The 17,737-nt window shown below is 42.7% G+C and overlaps 1 protein-coding gene across 5 annotated transcripts in view; it reads left to right on the top strand.

Moving 5' to 3' along the window:
• LOC110536490 (zinc finger RNA-binding protein) overlaps positions 1 to 6,482 on the top strand; it is a 37,911-nt gene extending 31,429 nt beyond the window's left edge. For 4 of the 5 annotated variants that reach the window (XM_036936528.1, XM_036936529.1, XM_036936530.1 and 1 more), the window contains exons 17-21: positions 1,315 to 1,406; positions 2,329 to 2,424; positions 2,669 to 2,780; positions 4,166 to 4,263; positions 4,797 to 6,482. In XM_036936528.1, coding sequence (XP_036792423.1) covers positions 1,315 to 1,406; positions 2,329 to 2,424; positions 2,669 to 2,780; positions 4,166 to 4,263; positions 4,797 to 4,979 — 581 coding nt within the window. In that variant the 3' untranslated portion in view covers positions 4,980 to 6,482. Of the gene's footprint in view, positions 1 to 1,314; positions 1,407 to 2,328; positions 2,425 to 2,668; positions 2,781 to 4,165; positions 4,264 to 4,796 lie in introns of those variants that run through there. The other variant, XR_005034760.1, reaches the window with a different exon arrangement.
• Positions 6,483 to 17,737: the final 11,255 nt, after the last annotated feature.

The raw sequence follows: 17,737 nt of genomic DNA, 5'->3' as shown, positions 1-17,737 counted from the left end.
TCTGTCCCCGAGACTATTTCCCTGATTGTCCCCCAGTGGTAAATCCAGTGTCCAGAAATTGAGCAAGTGCACACTTCACGAGAAAAGTTGCACAAAATGGGGACGTGGTCCACCTCCGGTAGGCCAGGGATGAAGGCTTTTGGCAGAGGACTCTGTGGTTGGACCTGAGTTAGTATCAGTAGTGTCTGCCAACCTATCAGCCAGGTATGACTCACCCCAGCCATGCATGCAGTGATGTCCAATCTAACCATTATATTTGCTGCTGGGGAGCATGTTGTGTCTGCTTTCCAACACGCTGCTGTCACCATAATTTCCATCTTTCTAACTGGTCCAGCCCCAAAGCCCTCTGAAATGTATGAGAGGTTTCCAACCAGCTCCTGCGGAAGGATTTTTGACCAAGGTCCCCCCCCCCCCCCCCCTTCCAAACAGCTAAACACTCTGCCACACCTACCATTGCCACGCCACTTGCTGTTAGTAGCAACTCCGTTCACACGCCAAGCAACAAGTCATTACTGTACACAGATGGACTTCAGATTCTGTCTCTCCTTTGTTTGTTCTACTTATATATATTTATTATTATTATTTATATTTACTTATATATTTATTTATACCATGACCCATTGGAATCCACCTACACTGTCAACTCGGTAGAGGATTGTAAGACTGAAAATTGACTAATGATTGGCGTAACGTTGCTTACATTAACGAGCAAACTTCTCCGTTTTTTTTTTTTTCAAAGATTTTAAACTTCTCTGTCGGGTGTTGCATTTCAACACGTTACCAATATATTACAGTTGAGTTTTTTTTTTGGGGGGGGGGGGCTATATGATCACTGTTGGGACAACTAGGTCAGCCTTCACGCAAGAGTTGTTTGATCATTCTCTGGCTGTTGTAGCTCTGTGGTTGAACTCATCCTGCTTCTATTTTGGTCAGCATTTTACGCCAGTCCCATAATTGACAATCCCCCCCCTAACCTAAACATATAACCAAACACCTCACACCAATGTGAATCTAATGTTACGTTCATGACACTACATCTCCAATCCCTAGTAATATCGAGGTGAGTTCAGGTTGCTTGGTCGTTCATTTGGCAGAAAATAAATCAAAGAGTAGTTAAATTCCTAGTTCCTTCCTGAAACCCTGAAACTTGGTATGTGTGGCAATGTGTTTGTGTCTTCAAGCCCAATGAGTCTTGCTTTACCTGGTCAAACACCCGTTCCTCCTCCTCCTCCTCCTTCTCCTTCCTCCTCTTCCTCACCACAACCACCAACTCAACCGATCACCATTTTGACAATTGGACTCATCCGTTTTTAGATGTAACCTTGGTGAAAGACCCAGAGGACGTCTTGGACAGGCTAAAATGCCTTGCCGCTCTGGCGGCTCTGCGGCACGCTAAGTGGTTCCAGGTTCGGACACATCCATCTTACTTTCTTATTGTAGCCTTATGAGATGCATATTTTTTTATTTACCTTTTGGTTTTACATTTTTTTTTTTAATGAAGGAATTATTTAATAATGAATTTTAAGCATCAACAAAACTGATTTTAATTTATAAATACCAATATTCAAGGATGCCACCCTTGTAATGATGTTTTTTTGACCAGATTTGACTATTTCATCTTTATGATATTTATTCCGTTAAACTTTAGAATTGTTTAATTTTCTGGTCCAAAATTTTTTAGAATAAATGGCATTCCTTTTGTTTTTCCCTTGGCTCCATAACAGACAGTTTTCTTAGTGTTAACACATGATTCCATAAGGCTGCAGAGATATCTTTGTCATCTGATAAGAGCTTCCATGTTGAGCATTTGTAGCTTTTATTTTCTGTTAGTAGAATGATGGGGATTGAGAGAAGGGACATCTGATTAGTTTACTGTGTCGCTGCCATGTCCGAAAAGCAAACACACAGGCAAAGTAAAGCGGATTCCCTCCACTCTCTGTCCCCCTATATCTTCTTTAGTACCGGACTGTCTGTGAAACACCTGGAACAACCCGAGAAGTCAAAGTTTATAAGATGACAAGGAAACTAAAACCTAAATTTTTCTTGTTTCATCTTGCAAACTGTGAACTCTCTCTCTCTTCACTAACGTTACGACGAGGTGAAATACTCCTGGAAATGGCAGCTGATTCACAACCAATTACGGCCATTTATAACAATGCTTCAATCAATCAATCAACCAATCACAAGCTTCCATTGTGCACAGTAGTATTTGGACCTCTGACAGACCTGTTGTAATGTGTGTGTGTATATATATTGTGTACTATGATCCCTTGTTGTCTGCTCCAGTCGCTTACTGTCACTAAACTAAACGTGTCGTTGCACCGCAAGGCTAGGGCCAACGGACTCCAGTCCTGCGTGATTGTTATTCGAATCCTGCGTGACCTCTGTCAGAGGGTCCCCACGTGGTCCTCCTTCCCCAGCTGGGTGAGTTCGTTGTCAGGCTGATATTTCTCTTTATCTTCCACGTTATAAAGTGATGGCTGTGTTCCCTCTCTATAATGTTTTTGAAGCAGAGGGAGCGTGATAGAAATGACTTCTCTTGCGTCCCTAGTCTTTCCAGACTGGAATTAAAAGCCAGAAGGACCTTTTTTAAAAAAAAATGTTCTCCTGCTTTACTGACCTGTACATTCTCCCTTTCCTGTGATTTTGGTGTCTTTTTTTTCTCCAGGCCATGGAGCTGCTGGTAGAGAAGACCATTAGCAGTGCCTCTGGCCCCCTGAGCCCAGGCGACGCACTGAGACGAGTCTTTGAGTGTATTTCCTCTGGGATTCTGCTCCCCGGTAACCATGACGACATCCTATTGTGATAGACTATTTTGATCAGGGTGTAACGTGTGCTTTCTGGTCCCACTAGTCACCGTGGCAGGTAGATTGTAAAACATTTTACTAGCCAAATTTTAGTTTCTCCTATAATTGCATAAAATGTGCTTTGTAAATGTTTCTAAATCAAGAAAATGTATTCGTAAGAATTAGTCGTGTACGGCTACATTTCATAATCGTTTTTTGCGACCTCAGTCTTTTCAACAAAAATAGCAAGACAAAAAAATGTTCAGCTGTCCCTTTAAGGGGGCGGGAGGTTGCCGTGGTAACGTAGCCATTTGAGTCACCTGTGGGGACCTGACTAGGGCGTCTCTTCGCGATCAGTTGACGCAGCAGACTCAAACTAACAAACTAACATTGATAAACAGGCAAGCTTGCGAACAAAACAAATGTAAATAGCCAAGAAATATGAGGACAGTCTCATTTTTGTAGACTGTTGTGTAAATTAGACTGTTGTGTAAATTAGACTGTTGTGTAAATTAGACTGTTGTGTAAATTAGACTGTTGTGTAAATTAGACAGTTTTTGCCTGTGTGCAGCACCTCCACTATTTCACACTGGGCAGGCGGTGTTGCTGCTGCGCGAGGCTGGATATAGGATTCGTATTTCTTAGTGCAGCTATGAAACAAAACCGAAGAAACACTTTGAAAACGGCTACTGCAGTGTTCTTCTAACCTTAATGTGCTCACACTTTGGACAGTTATGCCCATAATTACATTATATACATTATATACATTACATTATTATTACAATATTATTATTAATATTATTCTCTAGTGTTAATGCCCTAGTGTTAATGCCCTAGTGTTAATGCCCTAGTGTTAATGCCCTAGTGTTAATGCCCTAGTGTTAATGCCCTAGTGTTAATGCCCTAGTGTTAATGCCCTAGTGTAAATGTGTAATGCCCTAGTGTTAATGCCCGAATGTAATGCCCTAGTGTAATGCCCTAGTGTAAATGTGTAATGCCCTAGTGTAAATGTGTAATGCCCTAGTGTTAATGCCCTAGTGTTAATGCCCTAGTGTTAATGCCCTAGTGTTAATGCCCTAGTGTTAATGCCCTAGTGTTAATGCCCTAGTGTAAATGCCCTAGTGTAAATGCCCTAGTGTAATGCCCTAGTGTAATGCCCTAGTGTAATGCCCTTCAAATGGGCTGCCCACCAACATGGCTGGTGGTATAGACATTCTTACCTGTCAGTACCAGTGTTTATCTTTATTTTTATACCTGGATTTTGACCATCATGGCCGACTATTTTTTTTGACGATCCTGATAGACATCTCCCCCCCCCTCCCCGGTGTTGTGTGGTCGGGTTAGCAGAATGCTGATAGGTGTCGGTCTGTCCTCCCTAGGTGGTCCGGGATTGGTCGACCCGTGTGAGAAGAACCCCACTGACACCCTGACAACCATGGAGGAGCAGCACAGAGAGGACATCACCTCAAGTGCCCAGGTACTTGTACTGCTATAGAATAACTCCTATATAATGTACACGTTATAAAAGCCTCCAGAAAGGATCATTTGAGCTACACCATCAATAGAAGGTCATCAACATGCATTGTAATGGTTTTTCCTTAAAGGTTTTGAGACTTGTTGGAAAGCAGTATAAACTCATCGTCTGTAAAAAACAATGGTTGTACGTGATACTGCTGCCAAATCATTTTATATAAAACCATAATGACCCAGGAACCGATGACCATGAACATAGTCTTCATTTAACCTTTATTTAACTAGGCAAGTCAGTTAAAAACAAATTCTTATTTACAATGACGGCCTACCAAAAGGCTTCCTGCGGGGAAGAGGGCCTGGGATTAAATATAAAATGGTGTCTGATTTGTAATCCTGTGGTACTTGATCCTCCAGAGGCACATATTGATTGGTCTCTATATACACGATAACGGCGCAACAACAGATCCTTGAGGTACACCATAAATATAAATGTACCGTGTGTAGTTACTGGGCTGACTCGCTTGTGTCTCTGTCCAGTTTGCTCTGCGGCTGCTAGCCTTCCGTCAGATCCACAAGGTGCTGGGCATGGACCCACTGCCCCAGACGAACCCTCGCTTCAACGTCCACCACAACCGCAAGCGTCGCCGCGACAACGACGGAGCGGACGGCTTCGAGGGCGAAGGGAAGAAGGACAAGAAAGATTTCGACAGTAGTTACTAGGACCTGTCCCTCCCCCCCCCCTCCCTTCCCTCCCAGTCACCCCTTATTCATTTAAAGTAGTCTGTGGCCACGTTCCAGACAGACTACATTACAGTCGCCTGCCAGATCTCACGACACCTGGATAGGTGTTTTTAAAAATGTGAGTTAACCGCATCGTATGATATGCCAGTTTGCGCAGTCATAAACGTGACACACCGCCATTGGTTGATTCCCGTAGAAAGACTGCAATGTAGTCGGCCTGAAACGCTTGCCTATATGTACCTTTTTTTTAATTCTGTTGTCTCTGATATTAACCAAGGGGTTTGTTTAGAATCTAAAGACCACATCGGATAGGGCCTGGTCCTGTCAGCCGTATAGACTAGCGACGCGTTCATTAGGGCACACGTTTTTTAAGTGTTTTGCAACGGGAAAAAATAAACGAGTTCTAATTCGGACAATTTTCAAACAAATGGGAGTCTGTTTTCTTCCGTTTGTTGCCTAATAAATAAGACCCTATTTTGTTCTGCAGCTCACTGTATAGGCTTACTGCAGCACCCAGTTTGTCCACGATGTTTCTGTTTTGGCTAGCGATTTGATACGACCTGTGGTTGGGACCTAAAACTTCTCCTTCCAAGCTGATACTACTTGTACCCTCTCTGCTTCTCCATGACAACGGGGCCTCCTCAGCATCTACTCCTTTTAGACCCCCCCCCCCCCCCTCTTATTTTCGGGACCGACTTCCCTGGTTGAAGTTATGAAAAAGACTCATCTAATTGTTAATAAATCCGGAGGATCATGATCCATATTACTACCTAACATGTATGTTATTTCTAGTTGCATACAGTCAGTGTTGGTTGTTAGTGAGAGAGTTTATTACCTCGTTGTGAAGCCCATAATTTAATCAGTTGCCAGTAATGTTTTCTTTTCCTAATAAGCTGTAATTTTGAATATAGTTTCTTTTTTCTTTTTTTAAGTGGCATAATGCATAAAGTGGTGTAAAATCGTCTTGTCCTCAATAAGGCCAGACTGCAATGTGTTCTAATGTTTCACACAGGCCCCCCCCCCCCCCCCCCCGTTATACTACGTTATCTGAAGAAAAGACTGATTTTCTTATTCGTTGTTTAGTAATGCAGTTATTCTCTAACATACAAAAATATACCTTTAATAATCTCGCAACGGATCATAATAAAGTGTTTGGTTTGTTGAAGAGTGCGCATGGCTGTGTGTTCACTTATTTTTTTTTTTGTTATTTTATGGCTTTTAACATGTTTTGGTTTTTACAGATGAATTATAATGGGAAATGTAATGGCTTGCCCCTAATCTTGGTTTAATGTTGTATACATATAGTTTAATTTGAAAAATCTATAGAAAATGAAAAAAAACTGAGTAAAAATTTAAAAAATTGTAATGTTGATGTTGTAATTGAGGTTTAAATGTAGAGCCACTCTTTGATGCCTGACTGTCAGCCTCTCTGTCTCAGTACCTGCTTTACCATGGGCAGAATAAAGACATTTCCTCAATGAAGGACTCGTGGTGAAGTTTGTGTTTTTTGCTCTCTGTTCAACAGTCCACCTCACACCAGGTCTCATTTTAGTACACGGACTTGAGAGTAAAGGTAATCTCTGAGACGATAACCTAAATTGTTTCTGCTCGGTTTACTTCATCAGGTCAAGTCTTTCTCTAGGAAACTGTTCTAGTGGGGCTTCCTTTTTGACTGATTGGTCAGATCCTACAGGTCCTAGTTTCTACCTTCTTAACAACACTATCAACAAGGCAGGCCCTAGTTTCTACCTTCTTAACAACACTATCAACAAGGCAGGTCCTACAGGCTCTAGTTTCTACCTTCTTAACAACATTATCAACAAGGCAGGTCCTACAGGCCCTAGTTTCTACCTTCTTAACAACATTATCAACAAGGCAGGTCCTACAGGCTCTAGTTTCTACCTTCTTAACAACATTATCAACAGGTTCCTAGTTTTGTCGCATCTGGACTACTGTACAGTCGTGTGGTCAGGTGCCACAAAGGGACTTAGGAAAATTGCAATTGTCTCAGAACAGGGCAGCACTGCTGGCCCTTGGATGTACACAGAGAGATAATATTAATAATGTGCATGTCAATCTCTCCTGGCTCAAAGTGGAGGAGAGATTGACTTCATCACTACTTGTTTTTATGAGAGGTATTGACATGTTGAATGCGCCGAGCTGTCTGTTTGAACTACTGGCACACAGCTTGGACACTCCTGCGTACCCCACAAGACATGCCACCAGAGGTCTCTTCACAGTCCCCAAAACTATGGGAGGTGCACACAGTACTATATGGAGCCATGACTACATGGAACACCTATTCCACATCGGGTAACTGATGCACCTTATGGGACGGAAGCAACACAAAGGCACAGACACATGCATGAACACACACACACGATAACATACACACATGGATTTAGACCTGTAGATATGTGGTGGTGTAGGGGCCCGAGGGCACACGGTGTGTTGTAAAATATGTGAATGTTTTTTAAAAATTTTATAAACTGCCTTTAATTTTGCTGGACCCCAGGGAGAGTGTGCTAATGGGGATCCATAAATACAAACGGACTGGTTGTTTAGCAACAAAACCTACAGATGTGTTGGTTGTTTAACAACAAAACTGACGCGAGCACAACTTGTGAGGCAAAACATACGGCTTATCAACTATTTTAGTCTCTGTTTTATTGGAACCGTACATTGAGCACTTTGTATCAAACACATTAGTTGGTTAGCTAGTGAATTGTTTTGGACATATTAGCATAGACATTAGTTGGTTAGCTAGTGAATTGTTTTGGACATATTAGCATAGACATTAGTTGGTTAGCTAGTGAATTGTTTTGGACATATTAGCATAGACATTAGTTGGTTAGCTAGTGAATTGTTTTGGACATATTAGCATAGACATTAGTTGGTTAGCTAGTGAATTGTTTTGACATATTAGCATAGACATGAAATCTGTCAAAACACAAAATGACATGTTCTCAATAACAAGAAGAGCTGAAACGAGCCACCTATACGATTACCCACATGGCAGAAGCTTGTTGTTGCTAGCTCAACTTGTTCAGCAGCCACACCATTCATTACCAGATTCAACTGAGGTCTAGAACTTAAGGAATGATTTCTACCAAATACAATACTTTTAGACAGACTGCAACTCTTTGTTAAGGGTTTCAGTGACTTCATTAGCTGTGGTTGCTGATGCGTATATGGTTGAATCATCAGTATACATGGACACACATGCTTTGTTTAATGCCAGTGGCAGGTCATTGGTAAAAAATAGAAAAAAGTAGAGGTCCTAGAGTGCTGCCCTGCGGTACACCACACTTTACATGTTTGACATTAGAGACGCTTCCATTAAAGGAAACCCTTTGAGTTCTATTACATAGGTAGCTCTGAATCCACTGTATGGCAGAGGGTGAATAGCCATAACACATACGTTTTTTCAACAACAGGTTATGGTCAATAATATCAAATGCTATTACAATACAGCCCATATAGCTGCAGTTGTTTTAATATATACAGGTATTACAATACAGCCCATATAGCTGCAGTTGTTTTAATATATACAGGTATTACAATACAGCCCATATAGCTGCAGTTGTTTTAATATATACAGGTATTACAATACAGCCCATATAGCTGCAGTTGTTTTAATATATACAGGTATTACAATACAGCCCATATAGCTTCAGTTTTAATATATACAGGTATTACAATACAGCCCATATAGCTTGTTGTTTTAATATATACAGGTATTACAATACAGCCCATATAGCTTGTTGTTTTAATATATACAGGTATTACAATACAGCCCACATAGCTTCAGTTGTTTTAATATATACAGGTATTACAATACAGCCCATATAGCTTCAGTTGTTTTAATATATACAGGCATTACAATACAGCCCATATAGCTGCAGTTGTTTTAATATATACAGGTATTACAATACAGCCCATATAGCTTCAGTTGTTTTAATATATACAGGCATTACAATACAGCCCATATAGCTTGTTGTTTTAATATATACAGGTATTACAATACAGCCCATATAGCTTGTTGTTTTAATATATACAGGTATTACAATACAGCCCATATAGCTTGTTGTTTTAATATATACAGGTATTACAATACAGCCCATATAGCTTGTTGTTTTAATATATACAGGTATTACAATACAGCCCATATAGCTTGTTGTTTTAATATATACAGGTATTACAATACAGCCCATATAGCTTGTTGTTTTAATATATACAGGTATATATAAATAATATATAAAGCTGGTTTGATGACCGTATTGTTCTGGGCTTGATGACCGTATTGTTCTGGGCTTGATGACTGTGTTGTTCTGGGTTTAATGACCTTATTGTTCTGGGCTTGATGACTGTGTTGTTCTGGGCTTGATGACCGTATTGTTCTGGGCTTGATGACTGTGTTCTGGGCTTGATGACTGTGTTGTTCTGGGCTTGATGACCGTATTGTTCTGGGTTTGATGACCGTGTTGTTCTGGGCTTGATGACCGTGTTGTTCTGGGCTTGATGACCGTATTGTTCTGGGCTTGATGACTGTGTTCTGTGTTTGATGACTGTGTTGTTCTGGGCTTGATGACTGTGTTGTTCTGGGCTTGATGACTGTATTGTTCTGGGCTTGATGACTGTGTTCTGTGTTTGATGACTGTGTTGTTCTGGGCTTGATGACTGTGTTGTTCTGGGCTTGATGACTGTGTTGTTCTGGGCTTGATGACCGTATTGTTCTGGGTTTGATGACTGTGTTGTTCTGGGCTTGATGACTGTGTTTTTCTGGTCTTGATGACTGTGTTGTTCTGGGCTTGATGACCGTATTGTTCTGGGCTTGATGACTGTGTTGTTCTGGGCTTGATGACAGTGTTGTTCTGGGCTTGATGACGTATTGTTCTGGGTTTGATGACTGTGTTGTTCTGGGCTTGATGACTGTGTTGTTCTGGGTTTAATGACCTTATTGTTCTGGGCTTGATGACTGTGTTGTTCTGGGCTGATAACTGTGTTGTTCTGGACTTGATGACTATGTTGTTCTGGGTTTGATGACTTTGTTGTTCTGGGCTTGATGACCGTATTGTTCTAGGCTTGATGACTGTGTTGTTCTAGGCTGGTTTGATGATTTCCTCTTCAGGGAAATGTACAGTAAGTTTGGTTATTATTGCAATGCAGCGCCCTCTGCTGGTGACTAGAATAACTGCACTCTTCCTCCTGGGAAGCAGCATTGTATTCTCCCACAGTAGAAAAGATTGATGACTGAAAATGGTCAGCTCAGGAAAACTCTAGTGGCTGCACAACTAAGATGAGAATCTTAACTGTTAATGGCCAAAATTCTGTTAATTTTTATGAGAATTATAATTTGATTTGTATTTGAAGGTTGGGATGTGGCAATAAATGGTGGTTGAACTATATTGAAACTGATGCCCAAATATTGATGCACTGTAAATGTGCATATTGAATGCATGCATTTTACATTTGATCCATATAGCATGCCCTTTTCAAGGAAGCTTTGATAATGTCCTTTATGCATGTTTACCGTAGTTATGAAGCCATTTAGAAAATATGAAAACTTTATTTTCTTATGGACCATCCTGTACTGCAGCCTACTTTAATGAAATTAAAAACCTGTGAATCCTTAAAATGGTGAAACTGCCACGTCTGTTTGCGATGTTACAACAACAATGAAGTTACTGCAAAATATGTTTTTCCCCCTCGGACATTATTGCATGCGCGATAGAACAGCAGCATATAGTACTACTACAGCATATAGTACTACTACAGCATATAGTACTACTACAGCATATAGTACTACTACAGCATATAGTACTACTAATATTTATTATGCTGTGCGACGCTCCTCAGCTCGACAACAACAGTAACAACGGTGGCGCTGGTTCCCCCCTTCCGCAGATTCCAGAGAGCACTGAAATACGGAAAGAAATAAGATATTTGCTACTGAAATGAGTCGCTTTCTATTTTTTTATGGCAGAAACTGAAATTGTCACACCTAAATTGTGACACCTAAATTGTCGCACCTAAATTGTCACACCTAAATTGCACATTGTATCCCTGTCTGATACTGTAAACACATCTAACTTGTCAGATGATCCCCACGTGTCTCTCTACAAAATGTTAAAATAATCGTTTTAGTACATACATACAAAATCAAAAGGTTGCTTAATAATGATTTGAATAATGTGTTTTTTGTTTTATACTCTGAATCTGGAATAGATTTATTATTTTTTTTAGGATCCCAGTTAGCTGTTGTGAAAGCCTCAGCGACTCTTCCTGGGGTCCACACAAAAACATGAAACATGACATAGTACAGAACATTAACAGACAAGAACAGAATGACATGCATTTAAAAGTGGCACACGAAGTCTGCATATTAAAACACACATACAAACTATCGAGGTCAAAATAGGGGAAAGGCGTTGTGCTGCGAGGCGATGTGCCGCGAGGCGTTGTGCCGCGAGGCGTTGTGCCGCGAGGCGTTGTGCCGCGAGGCGATGTGCCGCGAGGCGTTGTGCCGCGAGGCGTTGTGCCGCGAGGCGATGTGCCGCGAGGCGTTGTGCCGCGAGGCGTTGTGCCGCGAGGCGTTGTGCCGCGAGGCGATGTGCCGCGAGGTGTTGCTTCATCTGTTTTTTGAAACCAGGTTTGCTGTTTATTTGAACAATATGAGATGGAAGGAAGTTCCATGCAATAATGTCTCTATATAATAGCGTATGTTTTCTTGAATTTGTTCTGGGGACTGTGGGGACTGTGAAAAGACCGCTGGTGGCATGTCTGGTGGGATAAGTGTGTGTGTCAGAGCTGTGTGTTAGTTGGTTAGTTGACCATGCAAACCACTTGGAATTTTCAACACATTAATATTTCTTATAAATAAATAAAAATAATGCAGTCAGTCTCTCCTCAACTCTTAGCCAAGAGAGACTGGCAGCATAGTATTAATATCAGCCCTCTGATTACAATGAAGAGCAAGACGTTCTGCTCTGTTCTGGGCCAGCTGCAGCCTAACTAGGTATTTCTTTGCAGCACTTGACTGGACCCATTACAAAACAGACTGCAACTCTTTGTTAAGGACTTCATTTGCTGTGGTTGCTGACACATATATGGTTGAATCATCAGCATACGTCGCTTCGAGGTAAGCAACACTGAAGCACGAGAGCACCAGCTGTTCTGGATGACTGTGATAACGCTCTCGGTAGCTGATGTGAACAAAACCTTTAAACAGGTCAACATTCACAACGCCACAGGGCCTGACGGATTACCTGGACGTGTACTCCGAGCATGCGCTGACCAACTGGCAAGTGTCTTCACTGACATTTTCAACCTATCCCTGACCGAGTCTGTAATACCTACATGTTTATTTCAAACAGACCACCATAGTCCCTGTGCCCAAGGAAGTGGAGGTAACCTGCCTAAATGATTACCGCCCCGTGGCACTCATGTCAGTAGTGCTTTGAAAGGCTGGTCATGGCTCACTCAGCAGAATCCTCCCGGACACCCTAGACCCCCTCCAATTCGCATACCGCCCCAACAGATCCACAGATGACGCAATCTCAATCACACTCCACACTCCTCACCTGGACAAAAGGAACACCTACGTGAGAATGCTGTTCATTGATCACAGCTCAGCGTTCAACACCATAGTGCCCACGAAGCTCATCACTAAGCTAAGGACTCTGGGATTAAACACCTCCCTCTGCAACTGGATCCTGGACTTCCTGACAGGACGCCCCCAAGCGGTAAGAGTAGGTAACAACACGTCTATCACGCTGATCCTTAACACTGGGGCCCCTCAGGGGTGTGTACTTAGTCCCCTCCTGTATTCCCTGTTCACCCACGGCTGCGTGACCAAACACAACAATTATTAAGTTTGCTGACGACACAACAGTGGTAGGCCTGATCACCGACAACGATGAGACGACCTATAGGGAGGTGGTCAGAGAACTGGCAGTGTGGTGCCAGGACAACAACCTCACCCTCAATGAGCAAGACAAAGGAGCTGATCATGGACTACAGGAAAAGGTGGGCCGAACAGGCCCCCATTAACATCGACGGGGCTGTAGTGGAGCGGGTCGAGAGTTTCAAGTTCCTTGGTGTCCACATCACAAACAAACTATCATGGTCCAAACATACCAAGACATTTGTGAAGAGGGCACGACAAAACCTTTTCCCCCTCAGGAGACTGAAAAGATTTGGCATGTCCTGTGCTTCAACGCAACGGCTCAGCATTTTTTCCAACAGTTCGCTAAGAGTTGGCAGCAACCTGATACAGTTGAAGCCGGAAGTTTACATATACTTAGGTTGGATACATTAAAACTCGTTTTTCAACCACTCCACAAATTTCTTGTTAACAAACTATAGTTTGGGCAAGTCGGTTAGGGCATCTACTTTGTGCATGACACAAGTCAGAAGTTTACATACACTAAGATGACTGTGCCTTTAAACAGCTTGGAAAATTCCAGAAAATTATGTCATGTGTTTAGAAGATTCTGATAGGCTAATTGACATCATTTGAGTCAATTGGAGGTGTATCTGTGGATGAATTTCAAGGCCTGCCTTCAAACTCAGTGCTTCTTTGCTTGACATCATGGGAAAATCAAAAGAAATCAGCTAAGACCTCAGAAAATAAATTGTAGACCGCCACAAGTCTGGTTCATCCTTGGGAGCAATTTCCAAACGCCTGAAGGTACCAAGTTAATTTGTACAAACAGTACGCAAGTGTAAACACATGGGATCACACAGCCGTCGCGTCTCCTAGAGATGAACGTACTTTGGTGCGAAAAGTGCAAATCAATCCCAGAACAACAGCAAAGGACCCTGTGAAGATGCTGGAGGAAACAGGAACAAAATTATCTTTATCTACAGTAAAACGAGTCCTATATCGACATAACCTGAAAGACTGCTCAGCATGGAAGAAGCCACTGTTCCAAAACCACCATAAAAAAGCCATTTTTGGAGAAATGTCCTCTGGTCTGATGAAACAAAAATAGAACTGTTTGGCCATAATGACCATCGTTATGTTTGGAGGAAAAAGGGGGAGGCTTGCAAGCCGAAGAACACCATCCCAAATGTGAAGCTCGGGGGTGGCAGCATCATGTTGTGGGCCACTAGGGCGTTCCTGTGACATGGTGGACCTCAGGTAGGATTTGATGAGCTTCAGCTTTGAAAAGCTTCTCACTGGAAGAGTGAGAAATTCTGAGTGCAGTCCACAAATGTGGATACATTTCTGAGAGCTATCTTTTGTATATAAATATCAGCAGCTCAAGCAGGGTCATGCACTGTGATTATTATTATTTGACCCTGCTGGTCATCTATGAACATTTGAACATCTTGGCCATGTTCTGTTATAATCTCCACCCGGCACAGCCAGAAGAGGACTGGCCACCCCACATAGCCTGGTTCCTCTCTAGGTTTCTTCCTAGGTTTTGGCCTTTCTAGGGAGTTTTTCCTAGCCACCGTGCTTCTACACCTGCATTGCTTGCTGTTTGGGGTTTTTGGATGGGTTTCTGTACAGCACTTTGAGATATCAGCTGATGTAAGAAGGGCTTTATAAATACATTTGATTTGATTTGATGCTTTTCGCTGGCAAGTCAGGCAAGTTCTTCAGTTCCTGTGCCATCCAAGTCTGAGTGTTCTTTATAGTGTAGTGTCATACTAAGGGTCTCACATTGTTCTGTCAGCTCCTCGTTGGAGAGACTTAGGAAGGTTGACAGCACTTCACACTTCTCTCCCACATTTTCCAATGAGGAAAATCTTTCCTGAAGGGCTGAGGTTGCAGCATCAACAACGACATTGAAAAATGTCACCTCCAGCTTCTTCAGGGCATCACTCAAAGGCTCATCAAATGATTCGTATGAAAAGTGCTGCTTTGTGGACCTCAGCATTTTCTGTTGTAGAACGGCCTCTACATTCATACCCTGGCAAATATCCTTGGCTGACGTTTGTGCTGTCATAAAGCCTGTCGCCCTGTAGTTGCGGAGACCTCTCTCTCTGTCTTTCTGAGAAGACTGACTGCAACATCCACATGCATCCTGGGAGACGGCATCAGCTTGCTCACATGTTGGATCTGGCTCCAGATGTCATGCCACACCACTGTACAGATGCTGAAGCGGTATGATCCCACCTCCTCTGACAAGGAGCCTCAATCTTTATCACAGGGTCTTTGGTTTGATCCCTCACCTCAATCAGTGGCTCTCTCACCGCTGCTGCCTGATACCTCAGTGGCTCCACACTCTTAACTTTACTCTCCCACCTTGTCTCAGTCCACATCTTCAAAGTGATGTCCATATGTTTTTTTTTTCAGGATGGCTCATCGCTGTGTGGAGGCTGAGAACAAGGTGTACAGTTTGTTGTAAGATGCCAAAGTAACCTGTGGTATCGACATAACTTTTAGCAGCATCAGCCACAACCAGGTTCAATGTGTGAGCCCCACATGGCTCCAATAGAGCTCGTGGATTCATTTCCAGGAGTCTGGATTGGACATCTTTGTTTTTTTTGCCTTTCCCGTTGGCCCCATTATCATAAGACTGTCCTCTGCAGTCCTCAAAATGAATTGTAATCTCAGTTTGAGAAAGGGGATGAATACATATACACTCACCACTTTCCGGGGGAGGGAGGTTTGTAGAATTTTTTGGGATTAAGTAGTTTTTTTCATTTCACTTCACCGATTTGGACTATTTTGCGTATGTCCGTTACATGACATCCCAATAAAAATACAGTTAAATTACAGGTTGTAATAAAAGGAAAAATGGAGGATGAAAAGGGGATGAATGCTTTTGTGTAACGGATGTGAAACGGCTAGCTTAGTTAGCGTGGGCGCTAAATAGCGTTTCAATCAGTGACGTCACTTGCTCTGAGACCTTGAAGTAGTAGTTCCCCTTGCTCTGCAAGGGACGCGGCTTTTGTGGAGCGATGGGTAACGATGCTTCGAGGGTGACTGTTGATGTGTGCAGAAGGTCCCTGGTTCGCGCCCGGGTATGGGCGAGGGACGGTCTAAATTTGTACTGTTACATTTGCAAGGCACTGTGCATACCCAGTAATAATACAAATCGTTGTTACTTACAATATGGAAACTTAAAAACTTTGCAAATTATTTATTTTGTTTATGTTATGCAGAGCTGCACACAAACACGTGCGCACAAACACACCTGAAGAATCCTGCTGTGGAGAAGCGGAAGCAAATGGGTCTTCATCCTCAGGCTCAGACAACATTTGTGAAGAGGCCTGTGTGGCTGAGGAGGTGGATGACTCCTCATCCTGAGGCTCCGAGATGATTTGTGAAGAGGCCTGTGTGGCTGAGGAGGTGGATGGCTCCTCATCCTAGCCAGTGCCAGAGGGCGCTCCATAATATTTCAGAAGTGCCCCCTGAATGTGCATTGAAATACAGTATATGAGTCTGACACCCCAAATACATTTATTGTACAAATCAATATAGATGTCATTATGCACAATTTATTAAACTGTCAGAATAGGAACCAAATGAACCATACAACCTCCTTGACTAATTATACACATAAGATGGCGTGGACATTTTCTTATCCATTTGTGTTGATTTGGCACTCGAGCATCAATACATTACCCATCTCCTAACACTGTCAACCAAGAGTCAAGACTACATGACCCATCCCCCAACACTGTCAACCAAGAGTCAAGACTACATTACCCATCCTCCCAACACTGTCAACCAAGAGTCAAGACTACATTACCCATCCTTCCAACACTGTCAACCAAGAGTCAAGACTACATTACCCATCCTCCCAACACTGTCAACCAAGAGTCAAGACTACATTACCCATCCCCCGACACTGTCAACCAAGAGTCAAGACTACATTACCCATCTCCTAACACTGTCAACCAAGAGTCAAGACTACATGACCCATCCCCCAACACTGTCAACCAAGAGTCAAGACTACATTACCCATCCTCCCAACACTGTCAACCAAGAGTCAAGACTACATTACCCATCCTCCCAACACTGTCAACCAAGAGTCAAGACTACATTACCCATCCTCCCAACACTGTCAACCAAGAGTCAAGACTACATTACCGATCCTCCCAACACTGTCAACCAAGAGTCAAGACTACATTACCCATCCCCCGACACTGTCAACCAAGAGTCAAGACTACATTACCCATCCTCCCAACACTGTCAACCAAGAGGCAAGACTACATTACCCATCCCCCGACACTGTCAACCAAGAGTCAAGACTACATTACCCATCCCCTAACACTGTCAACCAAGAGTCAAGACTACATTACCCATCCCCCGACACTGTCAACCAAGAGTCAAGACTACATTACCCATCCCCCGACACTGTCAACCAAGAGTCAAGACTACATTACCCATCCCCCAACACTGTCAACCAAGAGTCAAGACTACATTACCCATCCCCCAACACTGTCAACCAAGAGTCAAGACTACAATACCCATCCCCCAACACTGTCAACCAAGAGTCAAGACTACAATACCCATCCCCCGACACTGTCAACCAAGAGTCAAGACTACATTACCCATCCCCCAACACTGTCAACCAAGAGTCAAGACTACATTACCCATCCCCCGACACTGTCAACCAAGAGTCAAGACTACATTACCCATCCCCCAACACTGTCAACCAAGAGTCAAGACTACATTACCCATCCCCCAACACTGTCAACCAAGAGTCAAGACTACATTACCCATCCCCCAACACTGTCAACCAAGAGTCAAGACTACAATACCCATCCCCCAA

The sequence above is a fragment of the Oncorhynchus mykiss genome, chromosome 11 (assembly GCF_013265735.2).
Source record: "Oncorhynchus mykiss isolate Arlee chromosome 11, USDA_OmykA_1.1, whole genome shotgun sequence".
In the NCBI taxonomy this organism is placed as follows: Eukaryota; Metazoa; Chordata; class Actinopteri; order Salmoniformes; family Salmonidae; genus Oncorhynchus; species Oncorhynchus mykiss.
Note: the sequence above shows the minus strand (reverse complement) of the source record. Positions and strands in the feature narration are given on the sequence as shown.